Source organism: Sardina pilchardus, chromosome 8, assembly GCF_963854185.1.
Source record: "Sardina pilchardus chromosome 8, fSarPil1.1, whole genome shotgun sequence".
NCBI classification, from domain to species: Eukaryota; Metazoa; Chordata; class Actinopteri; order Clupeiformes; family Clupeidae; genus Sardina; species Sardina pilchardus.
Window position 1 is genome coordinate 25,001,737 of NC_085001.1, and position 22,215 is coordinate 25,023,951.

The following is a 22,215-nucleotide window of genomic DNA, read 5'->3' on the forward strand; positions in this document are numbered from 1 at the left end:
TGTTTTGATACTCTCAGAGAAATGCAGTTTTGACACTTGAAGTAGGCCTAATGCAGTTTGTTTAAGCTATTTATGAAATGTTGATGTGATATTGTGGCTGATTAAAATGTTGGTCAAAGGCATTCACTTATTTCCATGTCAGGCAACTGGCCTGTTCACATTTTGATATCAAATTGCAGATTTGCATGAAAAATAGGTAAAGGTTTTAATGCATTACAATTATTTCTGCATATGAAGTCACACCGCCATATTTAAATAAATAGCAGATGCAATTGCAGTAGGCTAAGCCTTACATTACAGTATGAAACTATAGTAAATCATGATCAGTTAGGAAATAATTCAAGGACTGATGGTTGCTGAGCTGTTGCCTAAACATTGCCGCAATCCACCTTTGCCTCAGTAACTATTGCCCATTGAATTTGATACCACCAGATGACGCTGCAGCTTGTTGCTGTCATGAAAAAGAATGCCCATGGATCGACATTCCATAGGCTACGCTATTTTTCTTCTCCATTACTACAAATATTGGCATTCTTGTGGCCGATTTTGCTAATTGTGGGTATAAACTTGTAAAATAAGCCTTATGACGTTGAAATTCACCAGTCCAACATAGCATAATTTATCCTGTTATCATGACTGTTACTTTTAGCCATCATATTTCGATTATGCATACTTAGATGGAGTGTGTAGGCCCTATAACATTTTGCACACATCAATCTATTACAGAACATGATTTTTGAAGCCTACATGGATACAAGCTGATTTTAGACGTCATGTGAAATAGCTCACTTCCGAGCCTTGTTAATGAACACACAGTAGCCCTCCCCACCAACTCTGACGTAGGAGACTCAGACTGAGGGCGGGCTCCTCGCTTATATTCAGCGGAGAAGCCGGTGCGCGCTCAGAGTGCCAACACAGAGACTAGATCTCCGTTATGGATATACTGAAGAATACCAGCTATGTGCAGACAGCCAGCAGACAGACAGTGTGTGACCAAAGCACAGTCGGCGAAATGCGGTGGAAGAAAGGGCAAGAACATGGACACGTATCAGAGCTGTCCAGGATCATTACAGACCCCGTTACTGGGAAGTGTTATTGCCGTGGAAAAGTTTTGGGGAAGGTATTTAAATTTCCATTTCATTCTTCGGCATATTAATCGCCTGCTGTCGATTTGCCGGACCAGAATTGATTCCGTGTGTTTTGCTTTGGTATAGGGTGGCTTTGCAAAATGCTACGAAATGACCGACCTCTCCACCAGCAAGGTTTATGCAGCAAAAATTGTTCCTCATGCGCGCGTGTCCAAGCCCCATCAGCGGGAGAAGGTGAGGAGATGTCTGTAGCTACTTGGTGCAGTCTTGGATTTGTCGACCGTTTGCAAAGGTATTCTTAGCCACCTGTTTTCATATTGTGATCTCTATTCCCTATAGATTGATAAAGAAATCGAACTCCACAGAGGACTCCACCATAAAAACATTGTTCATTTCTATCATCATTTTGAAGACAAAGACAACATTTACATTCTGTTGGAATACTGCAGTAGAAGAGTGAGTATTGAATCTGAAGAAGTTGTTGTCGTTCAGTGAAATACTTGCCATATGTTATACATGATGCTAATTTTACCAATGTTTCCCCTTTCTCTCTTTTACAGTCATTAGCACACATTCTTAAGGCACGTAAAGTGCTTACGGAGCCCGAGGTGCGGTATTACCTCAGACAGATAGTCTCCGCGCTGAAGTATCTTCATGATCAAGAGATTCTGCACAGAGACCTGAAATTAGGTATGCTGTTCTTCAACAGAAACCATATCAGTATAAAAAGTGCTTTACGTGGAGTTCAACGGATCATAACGTGTATTAACAAGTTGTAGCAATGTGTTTTAGTTGACTGGTGTATAGTCTAACTTATTGTGACCTTGTATGTGTTTAGGTAACCTGTTCATCAATGACTCCATGGAGGTGAAGTTGGGAGACTTTGGCTTGGCATCCAAATTGGAGCCAGTGTGCAACAGGCGAAAGACCATTTGTGGAACCCCCAACTACCTGTCTCCTGAAGTACTGAACAAGCAAGGTCACGGATGTGAATCAGATGTCTGGGCACTTGGTTGTGTCATGTGAGTGGCCTTCTGTTGTCTTGTTTTGATTACTTGTTTTCATGCTTACCCTGCTAGACACTGGACACGAATTCAGGAAGAACTGTGTAGCTTTATCTTACTTTGTCATAGTGGCAAGCCATGAATCTTTACTTTGAGTTTGACGCCATTTTGCTTTGCTGTCCTACAGGTACACCATGCTTCTAGGCAGACCACCCTTTGAGACCACTAACCTCAAAGAGACCTACAGGTGTATCCGGGAGGCGCGCTACACCATGCCCTCCTCACTGTCCCTTCCTGCCAAACAGCTCATCGCCAGCATGCTGTCCAAGGCCCCGGAGAACAGGCCGCACCTAGAGGATATCCTGCGCCACGACTTCTTCACACAGGTGCGGTGCGAGCTATGTATAGGTTCCTTAATGTAAAGGACATGTGCGTACATTCTTTACTGGATTGGACTGTCCCTTGATAGTTATTTAATGTGGTTATCTTGCCCCCCCCCCCATCCTTTGCCACTGCAGGGCTTCATGCCAGAGCACCTCCCCCCCAGCTCCTGCCACAGTGCCCCAGACTTCCACGTCTCCAGCCCAGCAAAGAGCTTTTTCAAGAAGGCTGCAGCCGCTCTCTTCGGTGGGAAGAAGGACAAGGCCAAATATCTGGAGACTTTGAGTGAGTGCTTGCATTTATTTATTTATTTATTTATTTATTTATGTATATGGGTGTTTATTTATTTATTTGTGGTTCACATCACAACATTTGTCAGTGTGGTGGAAGGGCCTACAGGGGTTGTACTGCCTGTCTATTGAAAGACTTTAACATTGTGCAAGCGTTCAGAGATTTATATGTTGTTTATTGTCCTTTTTCATTGAATCAGATAAGCTGACCAAGGAGGAGGAAGACATCTACAAATTGCGACAAGACTTTCAAAGGACTGTTATCAGCCAGCCGGTCACTGAGGTATGCCGAGTTATGCAAGGCTTTCTAGATTTAAAAAAAGAAAACAAATCAAATCTGTTTTCCTCAAAGCCTACAATTCTAAGAAAGAAAGACACAGTATATCTAAAGACACCCTTCTTCTTTTCCATCCTTTTTTCCATCAAAAAATAAAGCAGGACGGAGGGTCCACAGCTGGGAAGCAAGTGCCCGTGACCACAGACGGCTGCCCTCAAAGGAGAGACGCCATCCGCCTGATTGTGCGAGGCAGCCTGGGCAGCTGCAGCAGCAGCAGCAGTGAATGTGAGTATGTTGTGCAAGCGGCGAGTCGGAGGAAATGTTGTCCCTCCGCCAGAAAGCAGTGATTAAAGTACGCAGCTGGGAGCCGTCTCTCACCACAGCAGTTGTCTCTTTTCCAGGCCTGGAGGACAGCACCACTGGCACCGTGGCAGAAGCCGTCGCCAGCGTCCTCCGAGGATGTCTCGAGCACATGCCCAAAGGTGAGGGCTCGTTTACCCATCTCGTTTCCCTATCTCGTCCCGAGACCTGCTGTCAGGTTCCTCTTGGCAGTATGCTCTGTCTTAATCAAACACTGCTGTCCTGTTGACCTTTTGTTTGACTCAGTCTGATGTTGATTCTGTGTTTGTCCTCAGCTGATAGCATTCCCAAAGGAGCAAACACCAGCACTCTTCGCTGGGTGACCAAGTGGGTGGACTACTCCAACAAGTACGGATTTGGTTACCAACTCTCTGACAACATTGTGGGCGTCCTGTTCAACAATGGGACACATATGAGTCTTCTGGCTGACAGGAGGTGAGCCTTTGTTCATTTGGACTGTTTTTGTTTTTGGTATACTATGTACTACAGTATGTGCATATTAGGCTATGTGCAAATCAGCTGCATAGGCCTCTAGGGAAATTGAAAGCCTCATAGTTTTGACTTAGTTGCCTAGCAATTTGTGGATACATTGTATGTAGCTTCCATTTGTCATTCAGTCTCAGATTAAAAGTACAGCACACTGCAGACTGACTAGAGTTAATATTTGCCATCTAAATGAAGTGGAATTTTAAAAAAGTGACCATTTATATCTTGCTCTTCTCTCTCCCCCTGATCTATCTCTTCTACAGGACTGTGCACCACTATGCTCAGTTGGGCCATTGTTCAGTGTTTACCGTCTCTGAAGTGCCTGAATGCTTTGTGGGACAAATCACCATCCTCAAGTACTTTGCACACTACATGGAAGAGAACCTGATGGACGTGAGTGTTTGCTTTGGCTCTCTCGCACACACACGCCCATGCCTTGCCAGGAAGTCAGCCTTCCTGACGGAGGAATGTTTTTCTTCCTCGTTCGCCTCTGACCCTTGCTTCTCCCTGCTTCCTTTGCCAGGGTGGGGATGTGACCAGTGCCACTGAGAATCAGATGCCCAGGATTTACCTTCTGCAGTGGCTCAAGTCAGACCGGGCGTTAATGATGCTCTTCAACGATGGCACCTTTCAGGTAAAAACAACCTGCCTACCCACATACACAGAAAATATGGCCTACAGTAATATTATATTTTAGTCTGGGAACGTGTGCACATCCACATTAAGGTGCAGGAGCCCAAAAGTCAAAGATTCAGAATAAAAAAGAACACTTGCAAGTACACTTGCTCTTATTGGATTTATTGGAGTTTAATCCCCAAAATGACGTTTAGAGCACTTTGGCTCTTCATCAGACTTTTTTTTTACTTTGGATCCTACAATAAAAGCATACCACATTTGGGTCCACATTCCCACGGGTTTAAGTATACTGGTTGCACTGGTTGCTGTCCCCAGCTATTGAATGACCCATTCTACTTCTTGTGTCCCTCAGGTGAACTTCTACCACGATCACACCAAGCTGATTCTGTGGACCGAAGAACAGGAGTACATGCTGACCTACATCAACGAGGACCGCGTCTCCACCACCCTGAAGCTGAGCGCCCTGTTGACCTCCGGCTGTACGTCCGACCTGAGGGAACGCATGGATTATGCCCTCAACATGCTGATGCAGAGGGGCAACTAGAACACATCCATGCATACAATCGTGCTTATACATCACTGGGGAGCGAAGCACAGCTGGGAACCCCTCTGTGGGTGGCGCCCCCTCTGGGTTGTCATCTTTTTTGAAAGACTGTGGAGCTTTACACAGGATGGACTTCCTGAACCACCCTGGAGAAGTGCCCTCTGACCGAATACTCCCTGCCCACTGAGCCAGAAAGGTCTTTTTTTTTACAGGAAAGGGCTGTACCTAACTCTATGTTGACAGAAAGGAAGATGGGGGAAAGTGATTGAAAGGATATGGATGACCGTTGAAGGATTTTGTTTTTGTTTTGGGGTTTTTTTTGTGTGTGAAAATACTTTAGGAAGAGGAACCATATTGGGCTGGACCCAGATGGACCGATGCCGAGTAGTCTGTTGCCATGAGAAGTGTGTAGATATGGAGGGCAGAGCTGGGCTTGTGGACTGTTATCTATGGAGCCACTCTGTTGATCGGAGTGGTGTCTCTCTACATAAATTAAAGATGGCGGAAATGTGTTGAACAATGGTTTCAAAACATTAGGTGAACATACTGTACAAATGGGATTTCATAAGCATGAGAAAAAAAGTCAATGTGTTTGAGGTCTGTCCATGAACGCATGGTCCGTTGGAAAATAATTTATTGTGTACATAAAGCAGTATTTATTTATTTAATGAATAAAGTTGAACATTCAATTACATGATGTTGACTGGTTGTGTTTAACTCTATGGTAACTGCACAAAACAAAACAAAGGAGAATACTCAATGAGTAGTGGTTATAGCTTTAATATTAACACCGTCCTGTTCTTTCATCTGTGTGCCTTTAATGACACAACAAACAACAGGAAGGAAAATTCACTGGTTATTCGATTTAGGTCACAGCAATTAGTATCAAGATCCTGAGTCAGATGAAGACTAATTTGGTAATGAAGTGACCTGCAGACGGTTGCCTGGAGAACAGATGAAGGTGGTAAGCGAGCAGGGGGGACAAGGATGTTATTGTGCCGAGTGGAATAACCCAGAGAACAAAAGCCTGATTAGAACATGCTGATCCGCCTGACATGTAAAAGCAGATGCGGTGTCCCAGTTGAAGCATAAAAACACTCCACATGAGAAGCACATTGTGAGGGGCAGGTTTTGGTATCCTTCCAAAGAGTAACTCATACACATAATGCAGACACATACTGTATGCATTAACCGTACTCAAGACAGAAAGTACAAGGCACAGAAGTATGAGGGGGGGGGGGGGGGGGGGGGGATGTGCTCAGTGTAGATAATAGTGTTTTTGTGCCTTATCTGTGCAAAGCCTAGAGAGCTTTCTCTTCCTAAGACTTGAATGTCAATGTTTTTTTTTATGAGAATCTAATTCCTGGCACACAGAGAGCATATATTTGATGGCAACCTTTGAGTGCCAGGGGCTGGGATGTTTCTCACTTATTTCTAATGAGTTTCACATACTCCTCTTGCCAAAACTACCCTTCCCTTACTGCCACCCTCTTTTCAGGTCTCATCATGTTGGTCAAAACAACAAATGTTTTTTTAAAGTCACATTTTTCTCACATCGTGTACCTTTCCTTAATGGAAAAGACAGCACGTGAACTACAGCAACAACAGAGGCTTTTGAAAGTCAAAAATTACAACATAAAAAAGCAGTCTCTGCCTAAAATAACACTAGGCTCTTTCTGGGGGTGGTGAATCCATCAGAGACATGAGCATGTTGTTTCATGTTCTCTCTCTTCCCTCACTGACAACCTTGAGTCACTAAGTCACCGCTCGCTCGTCATCTGCACGTCAGTCCCAGTAGTGTAACACTAAAGGAGGGATATCTGCCTTTTGCACGCCTGCTTTGCAGAGTTCTAAGATGTCTGGAGGCATTACAGCTTCGAGTCCCATATAAGCTCAATTTTGTGATAAGGGTGGGAAATGTGCTGTGTGGCAGTCGAGGCTTTTTTTTTTTTTTTTCCATTTCAAGAATATTTTAGCAGTGACTTGATGAATAGGAATTTGCATGTTTTCTGCACGAATCCAACAGAGTTCCAAAAGAGAGAATACACAGGAGAGATGTTCAATTAGTTAGGGATATTACTCAGTGGCCAATCAACAACCAAGCCTGTTTACCGTCAAAAACAAACTATCTAGAAATCAACCTTGGTGATTGAAAAACATCACCAGCCAAGAGAACAGCCTTCGAGGGTGTTTCATTAGCGTTAACAGGCAACTTCCTTCAGTGTTTCATTGAATTAGACTCACAACACCTCCAGAAGGCTCCTCAGTGGTATCTGGAGTCTCCCACGCCCACGCCCCTCCACTCTCATAACAGGCGTGAACACAAGTAGGGTAACTTCTAATGTGATATTTTTACAGTTTTTCTCGATTGTTAACACACATTTTCTGAAAACATGCCTCAAATTCTCAGAACTCTACACACAACTCCAAAACAACACACACAATGGGCAAAACTCCACAATTCTCCTGCAAAATGACACTTTACCTTCAAAACAATGTAATTTCTCCTCAAAATGCTCTTTTGTTCTCAAGAGACACACACAAACCATCATATATCAAGACATTTATAAGGACCAGTTGAACACTGGTGTGCTCAGTGTAAAACACTGCGATGAATTTGTAAAACACTTCTTCTCCATTCATTATAATGACTTGGGCCTTTTTTTGCTCAGTGTTACACTACAAACAGTACTACAAACAGTAGATAAGCTGATACAGTAAGTTGATATGCTTACCCTATCAATATTTTTAAATATCTCATTGTTTTCTATTATTTTTCTTTGTATTTGCCTTAATGTTATGCCGTTTTTTCTAGGACAATGCTCATGATTTCAGTTTCCTGTTCAGGAGACAGAAGCCCTTGTGTTGGTAATCTTTCGGCTGCCAAACAAATAGTAAAATACTGTAAACTGTGTAGGAATACAAAGTAGGATTACTTTCCCCAAATACTTGAAACATACTTTATTTTTACAGTCTTACAGAACAGCCCACAGGCAATACTGTACTACTGTGCTCATTGAGCTGTATTGTACTGTCCAGTACTGTACTGTATTGATACGCAGCACTGCAATGTTCTAGTGGCTCGGATCTCATCAGAGATTACGGTCCTTGGCCTCCCCATCCTCCACCTCTTACTCTCACTCCTCTGGCTCTGCCTCTGCCTGTACTACTACTGTAATACTAAAGCTCTGATTGCAAATTGTAAGACTGTGTGACAGGAGTTTGCCCATCTGATGAGTCAGTGTGCATGGTAGAGCAGTTAGCTTTAGAATTTGAATGGCAGTGTGTTCTTTGTGAAAACAAGACATTTTCTTCATGAAAATTGTGTCTAATGCACAGAATTGTGTGTAGTGTTTTGAAAAAAGTGTGTTATAGAACTACAATTTGAGTGTAAAGCAGAAATTGTGCTTATAGTTCAGCACAGTCGGTTCAGGAGGTTGGTGCATGAGCTACATATTATGGGAATTGTGTCAGAAGTACCAGAAATTGTGTGTAAACAATTGAGAAAAACTGTAATGTTTTATAATGCCCACCTCTCGGGGAGTTGACAATCAAATACTGTAAATACTGTCTCCACAATTCAACATATTAATAAAAAATAATTACATGATTGACATTTTATAACCTTTTAAAGTGCATGACCTGTGTTACTGCACTTTTGAAGCTAACAATGAGAAAATAAGCTTAAAAGCCTCAACTCTTACCACCAACACTTTTCAGATGAACTCTGCTGGTTTTAAGAGCAGCAACGTTGATGTAGATCAGTGTTTACTTTTGGTTCACTGTTTTTTTTTTTTTTTTTGTAACTTTATTTTAAAGGGTAGGTTTTCACAGTTCAATTATACAAACAACAACAGAAACATCCCCGATCCCACCCACCCCAGGGTACATACATACATACACATACAATTAAAGAAAGAAAGAAACAAACAAACAAACAAACAAAAGTCTGCTACCTTAGAGGGGAAAAATAAAATAACATTTTGGAAGACACCCTATTAGTTTGTTAGTGAGACAAACTAAACAAACTAGACAAAATAGTGCAATTGTACTGCACCCATTGCACCACCAGTCCAGCTGACACGTACGTGCCATCGAAAATCAGGAAAAGGACAGATCATCTGTGAATTCTAGAAAAGGACTCCAAGTATTATGGAATCTATTAGAACATTTACCTCTTGAGTATCTCAATTTTTCTAGGGGTAGAGAGGCAAGGACTTCTTTAACCCAGCAAATGAAAGATGGGGGGTTAGCTGACTTCCATTGTCGCAGGATAAGTCTCCTAGCCAGAAGTGACGCAAATGCGATGGCACGTGATTGGGAATAAGAGATCTGAACCTCCCCAGCTGTGACACCAAAAACCGCAGTGATAGGGTCTGGTGGGATGGGCCTGCCACACATATACGCAAAAGCCTCAAATATGTGGGTCCAAAAATTTGTTAGCGCTGGGCATGACCAGAACATATGCCCAGTGGTAGCTAAGCCATGATGACACCTCAGACAATGCGGGTCCGTGTTTGGGTAGATGGCAGCTAACCGATCCCTAGAAAAATGAAGTCTATGTAGTATCTTAAATTGTATCAGGTGATGTCTAAGGCACAGAGATGAGGTGTGGATGAAGTCTAGGCTACTTTCCCAGGTCTGCGCTGAGAGCTGGACACCAAGGTCCTGTTCCCAGGCGCATCTAGTCTTCTCTGTCGAAGGCATATTAAAATTCAAAATAATGTTGTAAATAAAAGAAATGTTGCCCTTCAGGGTTGGATCACGCCCAAGAATTTTGTCCAGCAAATCGTTGTCAGAAAGATGTGGGAATGGATAGTGTTCTCTGGCAAAGCTGCGGGCCTGTAGATATCTAAAAAAGTGAGCCTGGGGTAGTGTAAAATCCTTACGCAAAGTCTCAAAAGAAATAAAGGTGTTGCTCACAAATAAATTGTTAAAAAACACTATGCCACTATCATACCATAGGCGAAAAACTGAATCCGATTTTGCAGCAGGAAAAATATCATTGTGGATCAAGGGCATAAAACCACTTGTATGGGTTAGCTGGAAGTGTTTCCTGAATTGGCGCCATATTCTGAGTGAGTGTTTTGTGACAGGATTAGAAGGGGAGTAGTTTGATTTTTTGGATAGAGAGATGCAAAGGGTGGGTAACGGTGTAGTAGAGGGACATGTTTCAACTTCCATGGCAACCCACGTAGGGCATTGCCCTGTTCTAAATGATGTTATCCAATAGGGTAATTTGGAGAGATTGGCCGCCCAGTAATAAAACAAGAAGTTGGGAAGTGCAAGTCCTCCAGCTGATTTTGGCATCTCTAAAATAGCCCTTCTTGCTCTAGGAACAGATTTGTGCCAAATAAATGATGAAATATGTGAATTTAGGTCTTTAAAAAAGGAAATAGGAAGAAACAATGGTAGCATTTGAAATACATATAAAAATTGAGGGAGGACTGTCATTTTAATAGTATTGACACGACCTGCTAGGGAGATGGGCAAGGTAGACCACCGCTTCAAATTGACTTTCATCTTCTCAATTAGCTTTTTAAGGTTGGCCTCATACAAATTCTTATAGGAGCGTGTGACCACAATACCAAGGTAGGTAAAGGATTCTCTATCCAGTCTGAATGGACAAGCATTATAATTGAGATTCTGTGCCAAACTGTTAATGGGAAATAGAACACTTTTGGAGAAATTCAACTTGTAGCCAGATATCCTTTTAACATCGTTCAGGAGATGAGTGATATAAGGTAAGGATGCTGTGGGGTTTGAAAGATACAAAAGAAGGTCATCAGCGTAAAGTGAGACCTTATGAGTGAAGCCCCCCCTAACAATGCCAGGAACTCTGTCGTCAGCTCTGAGAGCTATGGCCAGAGGTTCAATCGCTAAATTAAACAAAAAAGGTGACAGACAGCAACCCTGCCTCACCCCACGCTGGAGGGTGAAGAAATTAGAATTTATAAAATTAGTGCGCACGGCTGCCTGCGGGGTACTGTAAATTATGTTCATCCATGTGAGAAATGTTGGGCCAAAACCGAATCTACTAAGCACCTCAAAAAGGTATGACCACTCAATGCGGTCAAAAGCCTTCTCAGCATCTAGGGAGAGTAAAACCTCAGGTGTATCAGAGGAATGATTAGAATGAAGTATGCTGAGAAGACGCCGCATATTGAAAAAGGATTGCCTTCCAGGTATGAAACCTGTTTGATCAGGAGAAATGAGATCAGAAATAGCAGTTTCCAGTCTGCGTGCTAGAATTTTTGTGAGAACTTTGTAGTCATAGCAAAGGAGGCTTATTGGGCGATACCCACTACATTCCAGGGGGTCCTTGTCCTTCTTTAATAAGACTGTTATTACAGCCTGATTCATTGTGTCCGGCATTCTCTTCGTGGATAAAATGTCTGTATATAGAGAACTTAATATAGGTGCCAATTTATTTGAAAAAGCTTTATAAAATTCAATAGATATCCCATCGGGGCCGGCTGCTTTACCGCTTTGTAAAGAGCTGATGGCTTGTGTGATTTCCTGGCATGTTATAGGGGCATCAATAAGTGTTTGTGCTTCTGTCCTAATCTGTGGAATGTAAAGTTTATCCAGGAATTTTTGGATCTCCCCAGAATTAGCATTAGCCTCTGATGTATAGATGTCTGCATAAAAATCTTTAAATTGGTCATTGATAGTCTGTGGGTGGGTGGTGGTTTGACCTGGTGCAATACGGATTTCAGGGATGGCGGTCTTAGCAGTTTTCTGACGTAATTGATGAGCGAGGAGTCTGCCTGCTTTGTCACTGTGTTCGTAGTATGTTTGCTTTGATTTAAAAAGGAGTTGTTCTGTGTCTCTAATGGATAAGCAGTCATACTCTGATTGCAGTAGCAGTCGCTCTTTGTGCAGATTAGAATCAGAAGGATCAGAAGCAGCCCTACAGTCCAGGTCTTTTATCTGTTTAGATAATTTAGTAAGTTGTGAATTACGCATAGATCGCAAGTTGGCTGAGTAGGAGATGATTTGTCCTCTTATATACGCTTTAAACGCCTCCCAAATGATGCTATAGGACACATCAGGTGTTGTATTGGTCTCAAAAAAGTAGTCTATTTGACTATTAATGAAATTAGTGAAATCTTTGTCATTTAATAGCAGTGGGTCAAAGCGCCACGTTCTATGTTTAGTGCTACCATTAGGCATATGGAGGTCTAACTGTAGAGGGCAGTGGTCTGATATAATAATACTGTGATATTTGGAATTGCTGACAAAAGACAGGGACCTATCATCAACAAGAAAATAATCTATTCTTGAATATGACCTATGTACTGGAGAATAAAAAGAATACTGCCTGGCTGTTGGGTTGCAGCTTCTCCAGGGGTCCTGTAGCTTATAATGATTTAGAAATGACAGAAGCACCTCCCCAGACTTGGAGACATTGGTTTGGGTCCCGACCCTGGACCTATCCAAAACCGGATCAAGAACGCAATTGAAATCACCTCCCAATACTAGATGATGTGAATTGATATCTGGTAACTTGGCTATAAGTCGTGAGAAAAACTGTGGATTGTCCCAGTTTGGACCATATACGTTGGCTAGGACGATGGGAGTACCAAACAATTTCCCAGAGACTATAATGTAGCGTCCATTTGTGTCAGAGATAACTTGGGATGGGACAAAGGGTGTCCCCCTTTTAATCAAAATTGCCACCCCTCTGGCTCTGGCCCCATAGTTAGAGCAGAATATATGATCAACCCAGCCTCTTTCTAATTTAGAACGTTCAGTAGCCAGAAGATGTGTCTCCTGTAAGAAAACTATATCCGGGCCTAAAGATTTAAAATGTGTGAAAACACGGGTACGCTTAATTGGATGGTTCATCCCCTTTATATTCCAGCTGATGAGACGTGTGGCGCAGGGTGCACAGCTACTTTGTGGAGTCATACAATATTTGAAGTGAACACTTGGGTGATCCAATAGTAAACCGTCCCAATGATGAGCAGACAGAAAACATACATTCAAGAAAACATAAAATACACTGTATAAAAGGAAAAAAACAGATTATGTACCCAATACCCCTATGCCGACCTCCCCCTAAACTGGAGATCGCATTAACAACCCCTAAAGAGAGGTAATAGCACATGGCTTTACAGGTAGCCTAACTGCTAAACTATGCAGCCTGCAGGGAATAGGAAATGATAATAAACAGAGGTATCTTTCAGACTAGATATCACATACGTTTTTTTGTTTTTTCATTTTGTTTTGTTAACAAGAATGGCAAGCTGTCCTATCAGACCATTAACCAGATAGCCAAATAACATCAAATGAAATTATGCAAATCAGTGAGGAGAGCAATTAGACTATTAATAAAATAATAATAATAATAAAAAAAATATTGCCTAGACAGGTCTCACACAATGACTATTGCGGCTTTGGCAGTCTTTTTTTTGGCAATGTAATTAGCTTGGCCTACATTAAGGTCAAGCATATTGTAAAACAATAAGTAGAGAAACTCTCAAATCCTCATTGACAACTATTGTCATATTGATAGGCTAGTCATTGTTGGCTGATTAGCTTTAGATACACATAATGATTGAATGTAAAACAACGAGGGAAAGAAGCATCACCTTTACAGTCTCCAAGAATGACAGGTGCAAACACGACAGTCAGCCCTCTTGATGGTGGAGAATGTTCTGAGAAACGTATGCACGGGCAGCCTCAGGATCAGTGAAAAACGATTCGGCCCCCTCGAATGTAATGCGGAGCCGTGCTGGGAAAAGAATTCCAAACTTAACTCCTGGGACATCCTTTAGCATCTGTCTGACGCCGTTAAACGCTGCTCGTGCCTTGGCCACCCGCGCAGTGAAATCCGGGTAGACAGAGATGGTCATGTCGGCAACTTGAATCTTCTGTTTGGACCTTGCAAGACGTAGAATATCGTTGCAGTCCTTGTAATAATGAAGGCGCGCTATGACCGCCCTGGCTGGTCCCCCTTCTCGTGGAACTGGCTGTAGTGATCGGTGCGATCTGTCGACCAGAGGTGCCTTTTCCAGATTGAATGCATCTTTGAGCAAAGTTGAAATCGCTGATGTGGAACAACTGCCAGGTGATTCAGGTATTCCAACGATCCTTACATTATTTCTCCGTGACCTCCCTTCTAAATCCTCACATTTGTTTTGAAGAGTATCAGCCAGCTCTGTCAATCGCTTCACATCTCGTTGCAGTGTAGTAACATCGTCACTACAGGTGGACAAACTGTGTTCTGCGCCAGTTAGCGTGCTACGTAGCTTGGCTAATTCTGAGCTCGTAGTGTTTTTGAATTCCTCCAAACCTGATTATAGAGCCAGAACTTACGATTTGAAAAATCCCAGTTCGCTTTCGAGTACAGATCGGACCTCCGTTTTCATTGCACCAACCAGGTCTTCGCGTAGTTCACGTTTAAATCCTTCAAAATCGAAAGGCATAGCTGAAGAGCCTTCAGCCGTTTCGCATGAGGTCTGACTAGCTGAAGAAGGCTTCGACGCAGATATGGTCGTTTGTCTTGTTTTGCCGGGTTTACCCGACATCTTGCACGTCTAACAGTTACACAGAGCAAAGGTGTACTTAGTTGACTTGCTGTTTAAAGAGGATACCTCTGAAAATAATAGTTTAACCGTAGTTTCCTGCAGAGCTACACCGACACACGTCTTACTCCATGCTTGCTCAGCAGCGCCGGCTGGTTCACTGTTTTTAAAGGTTAGTTTTATAAAACACTCAAAAGTTTTAAAGGTCATTTCAGTTTGTATTATGAAACAAACATCACTTTTATACAGGGAAGGTGACATAAATGCCTGGGAGGTAATTTCAGTGTAATGGCACTGTTTGGTGCATGCATCATGTATTTAACATACTAGTCTGTAATTATTTTCTTGTGCTCACTGTTTTACATTTACAGTTAATATGACTATACTTTAACCCACTTTTACAGGAAGTATGTGCCATTAAATGCTATTGGCCAGCAAACCTGCTGAGATGCAGGTCTAAAAGGGATCAGAGATCAAGATCAAGGTTTAATTGATTCGTGATTAAAGGGTCACTGCACCCTAAAATAGGTTTTTTGAGCTGTTGATTGATTGAAAATACTCATAAGTGGTGAACTGTACTATTACCAGGGTTAATATTGACAAAAATCGTGTTTCTCGACAAAAGTAACATTTCGTCTGATTTTGTATTGGAAATATTGCTCTCTCGCGCATACTACCGTTTGAAAACATGCCATGGCATGTTGGTCCAAAATACTATTGGAATGCTGACGTTGTCCTGCACTTCTAGTCCGACACTACGTCACCGGGTCGTTACAAATTAGGACTGAAACGCCCCAACACCTGCTGCCCTGATTAGCCTACCTGTGATAAGCCATGTCTGCAGCACTCATTCCCAGATTGACACGAAATCACCAAGGTTGATTGGTTGCAGCAGTGCTGCACTCTCTCTCCAAATTTCAGAACGTCTCGCCCATTTTGAAAGACGTTTTCAGAAATGTGAAGTGGGTGGAGTTATGGGGTGAAGTGACTCTTTAATGTCAAAGTATTACAGTCTGAGTAGAACATAGGGAGGGAAAGTAATCTCATCGCCATCTAGTGGTTGCGTTCCTAGAGGCTAGCGGGAGGGGATGGGATTTTCTTTTAGAAAAAATATATCTCGGCCAATGATGGGAAGTTAGTTAAATGCCTTCAGTATGCTATGCATTTAGGTCAGCTCTATTGCTTCTAGTGGTCATACTTTATTTTTTAGGATCAGTTTAATTGTTTTGAGTTTGTCTGTAACATGGTGATAACGAACTACAGTACTAGCTACAGTAGCATTTGACGTCACCAGTTTGGGCGCTTCATCTCCAACTGATCAAAACGGCAATTTGCTGAACTGGCTTTACATATTTTTGTAATAACAGAGAGCGATGTAAACCGAGTGGTAATTACCTTTATGTTGGGATAACTTGTGTTGTGCTCCTACTCACACAAGAGCTGGCAGTAAGTGTGATTGTCTTCGAACTAACCAACTAGCTAACAGGCTAATAAACAAACCATGCTAGGCGAGTAACGTCGTGGAAGCGTGTCACGTCACTTGCAGTTGTAGTCCTTTTATGAAATGAAACGAGCAATTACGTTTTTTTACAATAAGGCGAAATAGGGTCTGATATTTTCACAGTTGGTAAATTATTACAGTATGAAGACTGAAAAATATTTTTGGTGGATAAGATCGCAGGTATAGCTGCGTGGTATTTATTTGAAAAGTCGGTCTATGGGACTTAACATTGGAGCTGCTCTTCGATAGGAACGCAACCACTTGGGGCGCTGGTTTTCACTTTCCCTCCCTATTGTTCTTGAAAGGTCTGACTTTACATATTGAGCAAGTGCATGATGCTAGGGTTGGCAAAGCATGATGGTATAGTAATACAAATTGTTATATATATTATATATGTTATATACATGTATATTAGAAATATTATATAACTGTGGCTATCTTTGTGATATATTATCAAGTATAGAACAACATACATTACACTGTATGGACAAAGGTATAGGGGCACTTAAACTTAATCACTGTCTCTTTCAGACCCATTGCATAAAGCTAAGCCCCTTGGCATGCAGTCTGCATTAACAAACATTGGTGGAAGAATGGGTAATTCAGTAGCCTAGCCATCACCAGATTGAGCTCAATCTTTTAACATTGAATGAATATTAGTCTGTGGAGTCTGTGCTGTATTTCTACGGCATAAGAGGCATGGTCACTGGACACTGCTGCTCACATGACTCTTGGATAGTCCTTCAACCAATCAGATCAACAATCTAGGTGCGCCTGGTGGATGAGCCGTTTGTGATTGGTTCCAGTAAACGTGGACAGGATGCAGGAGAGATAATAGTGCAGGTTTCCAGCCTGAGCTGCCGGGTGAAATCCAATCGCTGGCAGATTGGGCTGGGTTTAGTCATTCAGGATAGTTCAGTTCATTCAAGTGTCCTAGGGTGCACCATACAAGGTCCATACAGACATGGTTGGGTGAGTTTGGTGTGGAAGTACCTGACTGGTGCGCTAAGAGCCCTGACCTCAAAATCAGTGCCTGACCTCACACATGCTCGTCTGGATGAAAGGGGGGAAAATCCAACTGACACATTCCAAGATCTGGTGGAAAGCCTCCCATAATAATAATTTGATAACATGTGTTTTCCCCAGAACTATTGTAAATCTATGAAGGAAGCGATCATGTTATGTGAGTTGATGTACAGTAGCAACTAGACCTCAAACTGCAATGTGGCGCACACCTAAGATACGTTCTAAGTACAGTACATGATTGCCTCTGAACAATAGGGGGGAATATGATCATCTTATTTAGGAAAAATACAAAGCTATCCACATTTTTTGAAAAATCCCTCATTTCAAATCCATAAATTCCATATGTGTAAAGAAGGTCAGTACACAATATGTGTGCACAATCAATCACATATTTCCAGTGTATGTGCCTTTCTTCTTCATTGTCATCATAAGGGAATAACACTTTTAGTAGAGGACAGCTTTTGCTCTATACTGTATATCCACCACTGAACACAAGTATTACTGTGCTAAGCCATTCAAGCAGCAGTTATTTTCCTTCATCCTGAAAGGACAAATCTATAGTGCTCAATGAAAAAAGATGTTTTGAACTGGAAGTGATGAATTGTATTTGGGGAAGCTGTGACGCAAGTGGCAGCACCATACCGTAAGAATGTAGTAGAGGCTAAGCGCACGTAAAAGCAGTTTATCCACCTCTGACATTTCAGATATTTCAGAGTTTATCCACCTCTTATTAGAGTTTATCCACCTCTCAAAAAAGTTTGTTTAACATTGCAACTTTTAACATTCAAAAATCACACTGTACCATCCACACAACACTCCATGAACCATTTAATGCTACTGGTATTGTTACAAACATTGGAAAATAAGCTCCACATCAAATATTCTGAATGCCTTCTTTAAAAATCAATACCGCATCATGGCACAGTCCACTATTACCCACCTCTTATTTGACCTACCCTGGGCACCACACATGGGTTTCAGTGCCCACGAGGATCCAGGTTTAATTCTGAGGTCCTGATCCCTCCCCCATCTCTCTCTCTCCCACTCATGTCCTGTATCTCTCCACTGCCCTGTTGATATAAAGGCAAAAGACCAAAAAATATACTTAAAAAAAAGTTTAGAAGCGTGAGCTACATCTAGGACAGACTGGTGTAAATTGGATTACACAGACATGGACACACCTACTAATAGTAGATACTACCGAGATTGAATAGTTCTCGGGCACACACATTGCGTTCTAGGAATATTGGCGCCATGTTGGTAGCGCACCGAACGTAATAATCCATTCATTCAGATTCAGAAGACAAGAAGCAGAAAATTGATAGTATTAGCGATTCTTTTTCTCTTGTGATCTTGTAATGTCTGCAGCATAGACATAGCTAATGATGCTAAACGGATTTTAAACAGCAATTTAGCTAGTCGTCTTCTGTGCGTCATTGCGTTCACGATTGTGAATGTTTTATTTGGATTAAATGTGCATGTCGTGGGCGGGTGTCCATCGTATGTCCATTGAGCACGTACGACAGCGGGCCAATGAGAACAAGTTTACTTTTACTTTACTTGTACTGTTTGATAAAGTTGCACGTATAATCTACAAAAGTTGAGGAAGAAATGTGACCTTCCACGTCGAAATCAGTCACAATGTCCAAATTTTCAAAATCAAAGTTATTACGTTTTCAGGAAGGGGCATAATCAACCTTCAAAACGATACCTATATCTAATGAATTGAACGTCATATTACTGAAATATAAACATTCAAAGGAGTTGAGTTCATCCTGTCATGCCAATAGAAAAACGGAGAAATCTGCCTTTGAAGTTAACCGTCGGCTCAACACTCACGAACGCTTTGTAAGGTCGCCGCTATTACAAGATTTACGGTACTTGTATCAACGACACAGCACGCGGATGGCTTGGTGGTTGTCGATGAGTGCATTTACCGTAAAGCGGCAAAAAACGAGACGCCTCTAACTTCCTGCTTCCTCTAACTTTCTCACCTCAACAAACTCACGTTTTTAGACTACAAAAGGTCAGTTTTTCGGCGAAATGTATTCACGGCCGTACAGTGTAGACCTCCCACTGTTTCAAAACACTTACAAAAAAAAATCCACGATTTTAGCACAAGTGACATAAATGGCCATTTTTCTCAGAAACGCCTGTTGCGACAAGCGACTGGTTTTGCCGTGGAACGTCACAAATATGCTTCCACCCGGGCAGCGTCAGGTGCATCAGTACGACCACGCTTCCAGGAATGATCTGGTTGGTTTTCATGGAGACAGACGCTGTGAGCAGAGGGGAGAGGCTGTGTGTGTGTGCATATGTGTGTGCATGAGAGACAGACGCGTGAGTGACAGAGAGGGAGAGCAGGGAAAGGAAATTCAGGTTAACGAGTTGCGTGTTTTTCAATACCGTTAAAAAATAGATAAATAAATGTAAAAAAGTAAAAAAACGCAATATGTGGCGGCCGGTGATGAATCTGTGGCGCATCGCCACAAATTAGTCTATATGTGGGAAACACTGTAGGCTATTGCCCCCATCAGTTCCGGAAGAGTCGCAGCACCGATGCTTATGCTGGCGTCGATGCTTACGGTGCTTCAAAAAAATAGGCATCGCCGGTGTTTTTTCATTTTAGAATCGAGAGGTATCGCAAGTATCGGTTCTCGTGACATCCCTAGTATCCACACAGACTATTGAATGCCTCTGGAGGACCCCTTTGACAGGGGGTTTGGAAGGTTGGGGCCCCTTGCTCTGGGTTAATGCACCGGTACCTCCCGTGCTACAGTTTTAGATTAGATTAGATTAGATGATTAGATTAATTCAGGGGACAAACGTACGCCCACCTCCTCCATACATCTGCCTTGGGTACTGACCCTTAAATGCTCGAGGCGAAGGGGCTCTCAATCCTCAAGAGCTGTTCCTGCTCTCCCTATTCACCATCTCGCCGTGCTCTTACAGTACATCCCTGTGTCACGATCCAAACTGGCCCCTCTCCGTCGTGATCCGTGTTTTGCTCTCGCCTGCTCTCTCCTCTGTCTGCCTTTGTTTGTCCTGTGCCGTGCCATGTAATACGTTCTATTCATGGATTTCATCAGGTCCCTTTCACAGGTGTATTAATCAAGCACCATGCAGTCTGCATTGATAATCAAGGTGCTTGATTTTATACACCTGTGGAAAGGGACCTGATGAAACCCATGAATACTGTATATTCCCCTTGCCACATGTACACCTATATACCTGGTTGCCTGATTACCTGATTAACTGCTGTAGGCTTACCTAGGCTGAGTTAACATGTTTGCCTTGTCTATTATAGGCTGTTTCACATGGATTACTGCTATTGTATTTTTGGATTATTCTGGTTACTGATTTCTGGACTGTCTTTAGAATTCCACTTTCACTGGAACTTCTGAGTTTTTCCTTCTGGTTACTGATTTCTGGACTGTCTTTAGAATTCCACTTTCACTGGAACTTCTGAGTTTGTAGATCATGTCTACAAGACAACTAAATGCTTGTGTTCTGGTCCTGTTATTCAAAAACATGAACACAATTCCTGCCTCTGTGTCTGCACGTGGGCTCATATTAGCCCTGCCTTGTGACACATTTGACTCAGTAGCACACACCTGATTAAGCCAATCAAGAACATTGTATCTCAAGTGACTTGAAGCAGGAGATGCTTCTCATTCGGCTTTTATACGTCCTCCCTCGATGTTGAGAGGCACCCAGGGATCAATGGCAGACATGTGCATTTGCAAATGGAGTGGTTCTGAGAATACTACAACTTCTAAGCTTAGATGGCAGTGTGCTTTTTTGGTATTCATTAAGTTCCTCGCGGTTTGAACACCTTGGCAAACGGAAAACGTAGGACTGTCCTAATGCCCTCCAGGCTCCAGGTTCTTTTGGCTTGCTCAGTCTTGTTGGCAAGGTAACAACATCCTTGCTGGCATGGAAGAGGTGACGTACATTGTGAAGAGAAAGGAGTACAGAAAACTTCTTTAAACACGTGTTGTGAGCCATATTTAGCCAACCAGCAACCAACAGCAATTTAGAGGAACGCTTCAAAGGGCAACAGTGCAGCTCTTCCTATGGTTTGCCACGTCACTCTCCATGTGAGGGAAGCTATTAAAGTCCAGCACCTTGCAGTACATAGAAGTGGCTAAGAGCAGTGAGACTGATGCTCTTCCTCCTCCTCCTACATCTCACTGACTGCTCAGCAATTACCTTTGTGACGTCGCCGGGTGCCCGTTTCCTCATGTTGTTCATAGCAATCAGTGCTTCCAAGGGAACTGCCAATTTCATTCATAAAGTGGTTCAAGTTGAATGATACACTCATGCTGCTTTAAAAAAGACTACATAAAAAAAGTCAAGCTTGCTAAAAAAAATTATCTACACGTAACGGGGCTATGGCATTATGGTATCTCCCTCCTTTGTTAGCAAATAAAATTATCAGGGAATGTAGACTGCAATACCTAAAACAAGCTTCCTACTTAGTACAGTGTTTAGTTACAATGTGTATGCATGCTGCTTTTTACAAATGGGCAAAGGCGTAGGCCAACAATGTGTATTGCTCTCAGAGTATTAGGCTGGTAATGGAACTCACAATTTTTCACAGTAGTCCCGCCATGGCATGCCCACCATACTCTTTGTGGGTCTCCTTTGAGGACAAAAGCCCGTTTTGTTATGCAATAGGAATGTTTGTCTAGTAGGCCTACACCCACTTCTTCTGGAGCAGATTGTTATTGTGTAGTGTTTTTCTAAAATGAATATTTCTGTTCGAATTGGACACGTTCCATTGAGCAAACCTATGCCAGGAGGTTACAATAAAGTTAATGGTCGTCATGGAGAGAAAACGCTGCGAAGACTACGCTGATTCTACAGCTCTTGCACTGAGAGCTAATGGTGGCATGGATGGGCAAGCGATATGAACACTAGCTCCATTCCAGAGCTCTTGCGCTGAAAAAAGGGAGGAAGCAGCCTGATACAAAAGCCTCCACTCAATGGCTGAATTATCCAGATTGTCTCTCTGCATGGTTTTTAGCCCTCTGGCTCTGGTGATAACCCTCTGCTCCATTCAAGTTCAGAAAAATGCCACCAGAAA

At 42.4% G+C, this 22,215-nt stretch overlaps 1 protein-coding gene across 2 annotated transcripts; it reads left to right on the forward strand.

The window, feature by feature from the left end:
* Positions 1-877: 877 nt before the first annotated feature.
* plk2b (polo-like kinase 2b (Drosophila)) lies at positions 878-5,760 on the forward strand. Of its 2 annotated transcripts, none has more exons than XM_062543341.1 (14): positions 878-1,120; positions 1,215-1,322; positions 1,428-1,544; positions 1,649-1,778; positions 1,927-2,110; positions 2,280-2,478; positions 2,611-2,758; positions 2,964-3,046; positions 3,199-3,325; positions 3,442-3,522; positions 3,676-3,835; positions 4,150-4,279; positions 4,410-4,520; positions 4,875-5,760. In XM_062543341.1, the coding sequence occupies exons 1-14, from the start codon at positions 935-937 to the stop codon at positions 5,064-5,066; spliced, it is 1,956 nt and encodes a 651-aa protein (XP_062399325.1). In that variant the 5' UTR covers positions 878-934; the 3' UTR covers positions 5,067-5,760. The 2 variants fall into 2 exon arrangements, with proteins under 2 accessions (XP_062399325.1, XP_062399326.1); XM_062543342.1 differs by having other exon boundaries at positions 3,202-3,325.
* The last annotated feature ends 16,455 nt before the right edge of the window (positions 5,761-22,215 follow it).

Bases quoted from the DNA above. Each gene is read 5' to 3' on its own strand.
- plk2b (XM_062543341.1), top strand. From the start codon at position 935: ATGGATATACTGAAGAATACCAGCTATGTGCAGACAGCCAGCAGACAG. The intron at 3,326-3,441 runs GTGAGTATGTTG...TCTCTTTTCCAG, and splicing joins CAGCAGCAGCAGCAGTGAAT to GCCTGGAGGACAGCACCACT. The intron at 3,523-3,675 runs GTGAGGGCTCGT...GTTTGTCCTCAG, and splicing joins TCTCGAGCACATGCCCAAAG to CTGATAGCATTCCCAAAGGA.